The 10,017-nt window shown below is 47.8% G+C and overlaps 1 protein-coding gene across 15 annotated transcripts in view; it reads right to left on the reverse strand.

Annotated features, from left to right (window-relative positions):
- Usp7 (Ubiquitin-specific protease 7) overlaps positions 1 to 9,880 on the reverse strand; it is a 67,009-nt gene extending 57,129 nt beyond the window's left edge. For 10 of the 15 annotated variants that reach the window (XM_072290046.1, XM_072290047.1, XM_055069537.2 and 7 more), the window contains exons 1-2: positions 9,072 to 9,241; positions 2,032 to 2,392 (exon numbers count right to left, since the gene is read on the reverse strand). In XM_072290046.1, coding sequence (XP_072146147.1) covers positions 2,032 to 2,392; positions 9,072 to 9,150 — 440 coding nt within the window. In that variant the 5' untranslated portion in view covers positions 9,151 to 9,241. Of the gene's footprint in view, positions 1 to 2,031; positions 2,393 to 7,979; positions 8,993 to 9,071; positions 9,382 to 9,563 lie in introns of those variants that run through there. The other 5 variants (XM_050176558.3, XM_055069532.2, XM_055069536.2 and 2 more) reach the window with 4 other exon arrangements.
- Positions 9,881 to 10,017: the final 137 nt, after the last annotated feature.

Raw genomic sequence — 10,017 nt, forward strand, 5'->3', positions numbered from 1 at the left:
GGTGTTACTTTGAATATTTTAATGCTTATTTTTAAGCTTCACTCAACAGAAAACCCCTCTAAAGCTTTCTCAACCAATTTGCTTCACATTTTAGGCTTGACAACATGTTATGTCTTCACTATGCCATATATGCATTTGTGTGTGTGTGTGTGTGTGTGTGCGTGCGTGCGCGTGCGTGTGTGTGTCATTGCCACGAACGGCAGACGTTATCATTCCAAATCTGAAAAAAGGTGCAGAACACACTTGTTTCCAAAGACATGATGTTTGAGCACCTACACAGTGCTTCCTTTATGTATTAAAGAACACGGACCACAACAAATGCCACCCTCTAGCTCCAACAAAGTGACTCATCAATGTTGCAGAACCCAAAGACAATCAATGCAGCCTTCGAGGCGCTAAAGAAGTGCCGACATCTCTGTAGTAAAGCAAAAGAAAGGGCAAAATACCCGCAGATTTCAAACATTGGTGCTGCAGCTGTCTATGTAGCAGAATAAAATATAAGCGGACGTACAGTTTCTTCAAACTGCTTTGAAAACTGGATTACCACTGAGCTGAGCGCATCCAAAACACCTAAGGGGTTAAGAGCCATCCTGTTTTTTTTATTTTTAAGTTTGAAGGGTAAAAAATGGGTATTAAATGTTTACAAGGAGTACTATGGGTCCTGGTATTTGGCCAGCCCAAAGTTCCGAATTCTCCCGGTAACATAGGTAATGGTCTCCTTTCAGACAGAAACACTTAAACAAGCCATGTGAAGAACCTCGATGACAGCCATATACATTCTTTTTAAGGAAACCACATAAACAACATAGACGTGCATTACTTTGCTTCTACACATTAACATAAGTAGAAAAAAAAAGTACAAACAGTAGTGCGCATGGGCATGCTACGCAAAAAGGTGCAATCCTTTTCCCCATTTTGCAAACGCTAGTTCACATGCATTGTCGTTCGAATTTTGAGCATTGCGATTATCACCCCAGACCTGTTGGGCCTTTGAATGTACGTTGGTTGGGAAAACGCATCCTGAACATCAGAGCTACAGATTGCAATGCAATGTCAGCGCTGTGTCAGCTCAGTGCATTGTCGTTTACGTATATGCTACGTGCAGGAAGCGCGATGCGATGTGTCACTATCGTATTCACATAAACGCGGCTTAAAAGGGGGAGGGGGAGGCAAGCTTTCATCCACCAAAGTCTGGCAGGCCCTGAATACACTATGGAAGAATGTTGGTTTCTGCTTGAATGTTTAACGAAAACAAAGCATATACCATATTTATGTATAGATAATGTTAATATAAGATTTATCTAGACCTCTTGCCCACATAAAGACTGCAGCATTCACTGGTTTTGCAACACTTGGATTTAATCTTGCCCCATTACAAAAGGGCAGAACTTTGGGGAGGAATCTGGTTCAACCCAATATTTACAGAACTTTTTTGGATTGCAAAAAATCTGGAGTTATTGGGTTTTAGCCGAAAACAAAGAATCCTGTAGTATGTTCCAGAACAGTCAAATGCTTACATACCTGCCAACTTCCAAACATTAAAATGGGTAAAAGTTCCATGGACTAGAAACAGCAAGTGGGGAGGAGGTGAATAGAATGCATTAGAAAAGTTTGCCCTGAGAACACACCTTTGGTGCACTTTGATTTAAGATGCTGCACATACAAGCAGCAGCAAGCACAGAGAACATTCAAGAGAGCTGGCAGGCAGGGTATCAAGCCAGAATTGAACGAACTTTTTGCATTCATTGTTTTTTTGCATGTCGATACTGCTGTGCACTGCTTGCGTTCTCCAACCTTATGCATTTGCTCTACGAAACATTTTGTTGGGTCATAACTACAGCAACCGAACTTCGAAGGCAACAAGGGTTTATGCAAGACGGCGTAAAGGAAAACTGATTGAATTTCAACCTACTGCAGTACTTTATGCGTACACACGAGGCACACAAAGTGGTGGGCCACCTGACAAGAGAAGTTCCCCTCCCCCTCTGCTCCCAAGCATGCAGTATGGTCCGGACATTGCACGGAACTTACCACGGCAAGTTGCGCACATAGGTGGGTGGGCTGAGCAGGGACTCCTTGAGGCGAGAGAACTCGGGGACAACGAAGCGAAATGTAGCCTCCGATCGAGCCTCATCTTCCTCCTCCATAGGCTCCTCCGCGGGCTCCATCGGTCGTGTCCCACCCCCCCCACCACCACCCCCACCCATTGGGTCGTCGTCTGCTCCGGCCTGTGCCAAGTTAGCCACGGCGTTGAAGGCGTGCTGCTGCTGTTGCTGCTGCCCGTCGAGCGCAGCCACAGGTGCCGGGGGCGGCGGCGGAGCCGCCGCTAAGGGGGGCGGCTGTGGCTGTGGTTGCGGGGGAGGCGGCTGCTGCTGGACTGCCACGTGGTCGTCTGCATGTGCCGGGGACAAAACAGACGTCACAAAATGAAGGCAAAAAAGCAAGCCCACTGAAAACACAACAATCGCATTCGCAAAGTGCACAAAAGGGCCAGCAAGAAGAATGAGGGGGCCTGAAGACGTTCCACATCCATCGCCATGTCCGAAAACAGTGCTAACAGTCCCCATGATTTCCCTCTCTCTCTCTCTCTCTCTCTCACACACACACACACACACACACACACACACACACACACACACACACACACACACACACACACACACACACACACACACACACACACACACACACACACACACACACACACACACACACACACACACACACACACACACACACACACACACACACACACACACACACAAGAAAGTTGAAAGTAGGATGGCTGCCGTGGTAGCTTAATTGGTAAAGCCCTCCACATATAGTGCGGAAGATTATGGTCATGCCTCCACATACAGCAAGTTGTCTTTGTGACCAGTCACGTCTATTTCCTTGTTTCAATTAAACCACTTCCCCTATGCTTTTACTGGCTTCCTTTTCTGTTATCTCCATAGGATTATAAATAACAAATGGGCCAAGTAAAAATAGTGGCTAGTGAAAGTTAACAGCACTAAGTACTGTAAAGGATGGGGCCCACCTATGAATGCAACTGTTGCAAAATCATTACATGGCCGTCTGTAATATCCTAGGGAAGGCGCAGGCATCGGAAAAACACACGCGCACATTCTCTTAAAAAATTTCAAGTATCCTGCACTAGCACAAATGTTGTAAACGAGACTAGCAAGCATTAAAAAAACATGCGAATGTTTTCATTTGTCAATGCCGACTTTATTTATGCCTCCAATTTTTCCCTGGTCAGGAGACAAGGCATCACTGTCACAGAGCATGTCTTCTGCTGGTAATTGATTCAAAGGGCTGTCAACTAAACAGTGGGTCACTTCTGCCACATTAAATGAAATTCCGGGGTATTACGTTCCAAAACCACAATATGATCATGAGGCACGCCGTAGTGAGGAGGACTGGATTAATTTGGCTCGCTGGGGGTTCCTTAATGTGCACCAAATGCACGGTACACAGGCACTTTTGTATGCTTAAATGACAACCATTAACAACCATTAATTTTTTGCTTGCAGTCTGTCATTTAGCGTCTCTGGCAATGTCGTCGTGTAGCAGTTTTATTTCTGACGCTGCAAACTGATGCCTTCCTTTTACATGTGCCTAAGGCGCACAGGTCCTTCAGAAGCATTTTTTCTTTCTTTCTCTACAACATCCGACTTTCTGCCACATCTTTCTTCAGCAACCATTTACTTTGCGTTTTCTAAAAAATACTCGCACAGCAGTCATTCACTCTTTGAAAGCTAGTTTCCAACCAGGCTCTCAAGTTGGTGAAAGGATATTTGTGCAGTCTAGCAGGCTTGAGAAGCACCTAACCAGCCACTTGAAGATTACGCCTGGTGCAACACATTGCGAAAAACAATGGAAGAAGTAAACCCGCTACACACGACATACATCGAGGAAGAACAACCAGCCATCTGTCTACCTTCCCACTCATTTTAGTAAAACATTTTGGACACGGCATTCAAACTTGCAGGACAATTCCGATTACAAGCGTTTCAAGATGTACAAGACACGTCTTAAATGTCTACTTTCACCAATGCTTTCGCTGTTGATGTACTAATCTTGTTGTACACAAATGTGTGCACAGCACCTTAAAGGGTTCATCTGTTGAGCGACTTTTATCTCTTTCCTAAATGCATCCTAGTTCTCAACAAGAACGATCGCAAGGTGTGGTAAATGTTCAAAACTCCAGAGGGTTACTACGAAGTTATTTTGAAGAAGGTGCCACAGATGAAGCACCAGTTCACCACAAAACAAAGCAAGAGCCAAGGGACAAGCAAGCAAGAGACAAGTACTCAGGGCAACTTCTACTTAACAACGCACATGCAGCCAATTTGACTTTCGCCGCGCTCCTATTCGACCGTTGTTCCTAATAATAAGCAACTCCCCAATTGCTCAAATCCCCATTATCTCTTCGTTAATGGTCAACCCGTAAAGCAAATATGTACACCTATGGTTCACATGACAGCAGCTGTCTGGAAAAATTGTAAACAAAGGCCACAGGTGGCTTGGGGCGAAGCCCACTTCCAGTTTTCTGCCAGTGTTGGTGAAAAAGTTCCCACAAAATATTTGTCCTCATTGTTATGCTTGTCCATGCGTCTTGCACATTTAGATAAAAAAATGTATAATCTGAGGGGTATTTATATGTCTTTTCTCATTCAAGAGTGTACATTCAAAGAAGCGTACAAAAAGCACGGCACACTAGTTTTTGCTGCCGTCACAATGTGGCCGCCTTGGCAAAGAGTTGAACCCTGAAAAGTTGTAATCAGGATCGAAGGACCATGGTCACAGCTGCCGAGCCACACCACACATTGCACAGCATACGCCAATTTGCCATAAAATTTGGTAAACGCAAAAAAGGGGAGAGAACCCTGCCACCAAGGACAGCTGCCATTTAGTACACATGAAGTACTAGCAACCACTATGGCAATGGTGGTGCTGTGAACAGCAGCAAAAATAAATCTGGCCACTTCCGCCATCAAAAACCCTTCTACTGCCAACGTCACACTCAAACACACAAGAGACTTGCCACATCAAAATTTCTTCACCAGCTATGGCATCGTGATCTTTAGTTCAAACGCGGCATCCTGACTGCAACTTGACTCTAACTGTGTTATTACTAAGTTTAATACTTTTTGATTCATGCACAAGTAATAACAAGTGCCGGTTTTCTGTCTGGACACTGGCCGATTGGAATAATTTGACCCCCTGATGTACTCGTATCACGAAACGTACAGGTGTCAAACGAGATTTCGCTAAATGTAAAGAGCATTTGCTGCTCAGCTGATGAATATTTCCAAGTATTTTTCTGCCTACTAGCATACACCTAGGTTTTCGTTTTTTTTAACTTGAATGTCACATAATACAAAGGTGTTATGTACAGAGTATTAAAGGCCAACTGCAAGTACAAATAGACTATGTAAAACACCTAGTTTCAGATGCTCCAATACAGATCAGCCTCGCTGCAAGATTCTACGTCCGAAATACAAGTTCGTGCATCACAAAAGCTTGGGTTTCCTTTGTAGCTTTGCAACACAGTACACTGGATGACATGACAATATTTCCGTTTGATAATTGCACTACTTGCAAGCCTATGCAGCGCCGCCCGCTAAGTGTGAAATGGAGCATAAGAATTCAATGCAAGCTTTTCAAACAGAACTGCACTGCATCTTATCTCTGTTCCACAACAGTGCCCAGCAGAGTGCCGATTACTGAAACAAGCTCGCTCCGTGACATCAGAGTAATGAGGGAATGTAATTGGCTGGTGTATCTACACAAATTCTCTTTCATATGGACAGCTGCGAATTTTCCGTTCCATTCTGGCTGTCACCGTTCAATTCGAGGTTGTCACCAACTACCATTCTTTTAAGTGTCCCGAACAGATTCTGCAGGCAAGCAAACCTACCCAACATCTCCACCCTAACATACATGCTCGAATCAACCTGTCCAGGCACCTGTGCACAAAGCTTTCTATGCCAGAGTCGACATGTACAAGAATTTCTTGGTCACTTCCTGCATTTTGAGAAATAATTCACGAAGGTTCACGAGCTGCACGTACTGGTTGCGCTATCTACACAAAAGTTGGTTAAAGGGTGCCTGAAACGGTTCCTACAAATTTTGTACGCTACAGCAAAACAACTGCGCCACAATGTAAGTCAAGCGTCTCATGTTAAGAAAGCTATGGATGGTGACAAGGTACCCTCCTCCCTAACCATGCTTTTTCTCTTCAACCAGTTCGCCTTCATTGCACTTCCTTTGCTCCAACCCAGCATAGGCGTTTGCTCTAAACAAAAAATTTTGCAGGACCCATCTCACAATGAATGTTGGCATTAATGTGATTAGCATAGAAGCAACACAGTGATACACTGTATCACCACTGCACACACACACGCCAAGTGGCAATCCTGCTGTCAACTACAATGCAAAATGATACCACACCACAGCATATCTCCTTTTAATCGCTGCACCCGTTCAAACTCTGTAGTATCCCTAGTATTCCGACTGCAACTTCACTGCAACGGCTCTCCATCAAGTGGCCACACTAGATGTGGAGGTGTCTGTTGCAGATGAAACACTATCGCTTTAATATATTGAAGGCTACATATGCCTTTGCGGCACCTTGGCAAATACATTCTGAGCAAACGACCAAGGATGGGCACATACCAGTATCACACACGCAGTGCCAACGTTTGTCTGGGCACATACCCAGAGACCCAAGTTGTCTCCTAGACAAGACGGCGGCAAGTTGTCCCTCTGGGCACATACTGCCCAGATGTGCCCATGTCTGTTCAGCCAGCATAAACCTGGTGGCCCAGCTAGTGTACAACTTGGGTCACCAGGCGAAAGAGGTTAGATACAAACGGACAAACCAATCGAACGGGTAAAGTCCCGAACGAACGCTAATCGCATCAAACATGGAACAGAGCGACAAATGCGAGTTACTGTGGCTGCCTGACCAAGACTGCACTGTAAGGTATGACGAACAGCGCCGGCAACTAAGTTCTGCAGGCCACAATTGCACAGGCATCATCAAATAAACAGCAGACTACGAGACGCGACCCAACCCCAGCCCGATTCGAGGAAACAGTCTTTGTAGCAATGTCTTTTCCCCCGATGCTAATGCCTTTCGGCACCTTGTACGCTCACAACTGGTCAAGCGACACCCCGCCTCTGGCGGAGTGAAATTCGGCCACTCGCGCACACGAAATGGCATTGGCATTGAAAAGGTAGTGCTACAAAATAGCGACCCTAAAGTCTAGCTACGGCAGGAAACTAACAATTGCAGTAACTGTGCACGTTTTGGCAAGCCCATATGTACACACAACCACGTCCGAGTAGACAGCTTCTAAACATAAAACCAAACTCTCATAGCTTCATACTCTCGTACTCCCCCCTCAAACTCTCATACTCCCCTCTGGATCCCAAGACACAGCAAAAGGCGGACACCAGATGAGGTTTAAGTGCTTGTCTACTGAGAGCTACCGGTTTTCTTGGAACAGTCCTACATGCACACAGGATTGCGTTTGCTAGTCAAACTGCCACGACTATGCTACATAAGCGGACTGAACGAAAAAGCATGGCGGAACAATCTTTTTAAAGCCAAGTCCCTACGTCGACGCCAGAGTCCTCGGCCCAGTTCCGGCAATTAACGGACCGACCACGCCAAGCGGCGCCCGAGAAAGGGTTAGGAGACATATCGCGGCAAGGCCGCACGGTAACTTACTATCCCGACACACACACATTGCGCTAAACCTGACGCGGACAACTCACGCCAACCACAAACACACACACCCACACAGGCGTTTAGGCAGGCAGCGGGTTTGCGGGGGGGGTCCGGTTGCCTAATCGAAACTGCGGAGCTCGGAGGAAGGGAGAAGCGGCGGGGGTGGGCTTTTGGGGGGGAAAAAAATAAAAAGGAAAGAAACAGAAAAACGACGCACGCATCACCGTTCGCAGCTTACGTTCGGCTGCTCCTGTCATCGCCCGATTGACTGTCACGGCACCGGTCCGTTCATCGAAGCGGCAGCGAGAACCCGGGGCTCGCTGCTAGCAAAAAAAAAAAATTTTCCTCGACTTCCGTCCCGCTTCACGGTCCCGACCGGTGGCTCGCTAACACAGGGCGTGTGCTCAGCAAAAGCGCCACGGTGTTGCTCGCCCCCCCCCCTTTTTTTTTTTTCCTTTCGTTTTTCTCTTTCACGCGGTGGCTTCATGGCAAAGCTCGGGTTGGGTGGCCGATTGTCCTCGTGCGGCCGGCCGCCTACTGCAAACCCAGGGCACGAGCATTCGGCCGCTACACACACACCGTTTTCGCTTTGGCCGCTCTCGCCTTCCCGTGAGCAACCGTCTTCGGACGCCGAACGTTTCGCTAAGCGCGCTTCTGTTCCTTTTCCCGACTTTTCACCGACGACGCCGGGCACAGCTGGGTGCTGCGCCCAACACTACTACCGTTATTTTTTCTTACGCTATTTTTTTTTCTCCCCATCCAACGAAGCGGCGGCCGCCAGTTGAAGAAAAAAGAAAACCGACCGCAAAAATAAGACGAACCGCGATGTCGCACACTTTTCATCATCGCCGTCGTATCACTGACGAACGCCGTAACGTAGGCGCGGTCGTCCCAGCTTTTTGCCGGGTCCCGATCCCGACGCGCTCGCATAACGGCACCTCGCCGGCCCGTTTCACGACACGGGGTCTTCCCCGGCGAAATCGGTGACAACTTAGGCCTAACCTAGGCCTAAGGGTCCCGGCAGTGAGCCAGCGCAACCGGCAATGATACGTCAAAAGAAAAGCCGTCTACGGATGCGACGGCGACGTTGCGTTCGGAGCTAATCTTTTTTTTCTCTCTCTTTTTTCCACGTCCACGAGCTCGCGCAGCCGTCATCACTTTCGACGTCGCCGCAATTGCCCGAACACACACTACCGCTAGCACAGCGCTAGAGAAAGTAGTCGCGCAGCCCGGGAGTTGAATAGAGAGACACACACACCACGGCGGCGCAGCACGCCGACTTTCGGCGACGGAAACGAACAGATAAAAGGGTAGTTTGGAGAACTCATACCACCTTCTTGTGTATCCATAGCCTCGGAGAGGTCTGCGTGATTGTTGTCTTTGTCATTGGGGCTCAGAGCGTTGTTCATAGTGAGTTCGACGGCAGAGCTGCTGCTTTCACGCGTTCGTTTAGATCGGGCCGAGCTGTTCGCGCGTTCTTTGCCAGGCGCCAGGGAGTTTTTGCCGGACACGGTCACTTTGACGTGCTTGCTCGCAATCCGCCCAATGTCTGCTGGTGTCAGCCCCCCAGACAGGGGAAACCATCCAACGACAAACTGCTGTACTTGGGGGCTGCGCTGCGCAAGCCGACTCCGCACGGTACATCAGAGTAAACAAGATGGTGGAAAGCAGAGGGAGCAGTGGCGCGGAGCACGCTGGGTAAGCTTACATAAGCCCACTGGAAGTATGTTGCGACCCGTAAACGGGGGGGGGTAAAGAGACAGAGAGAGAGAGAAAAAAAAAATACCGTGTATAGTGGTGATGGGGACGCCACTGAACTTACTTATTCCCGGGCCGGCTCCCTCCGCGTCGACTACGGTGAGAACGTTGCAAAGGGCTGCGTACATCGTGAGAATGGGCCAGGGCAGAACGAACGCGAAGTCGAAGGTTGGGTGAAGCGCTCCTTTCGCAGCATATGCCTGGCCCTGCGATGACGTGCCTGCCAAGATCTCCTTTGACTGTGTGTCGTTTGAATGCCAAGTTTTCTTTTCGAAAGCCAGCTGGCAAAATGACAGATAACGAACGGGCGAATGCGCGAACCTGAACTGCGCAACAACAGCGAGTTGTTCCGAAATGTTTCACGCACGCATACACACCGCGACTGCGGAGTGACCGTGAGCGAAGGAAATTCGCTGCGATTACTTTCGCTGCAATATGCGCGTGCTTAAAATAAAGATTGCGTTCATAAATACTCTGTCCTCCCATCAGCGCATGCGCGAAAATTGAATGTTCTCTAG

The sequence above is a fragment of the Dermacentor andersoni genome, chromosome 8, assembly GCF_023375885.2.
Source record: "Dermacentor andersoni chromosome 8, qqDerAnde1_hic_scaffold, whole genome shotgun sequence".
NCBI classification, from domain to species: domain Eukaryota; kingdom Metazoa; phylum Arthropoda; class Arachnida; order Ixodida; family Ixodidae; genus Dermacentor; species Dermacentor andersoni.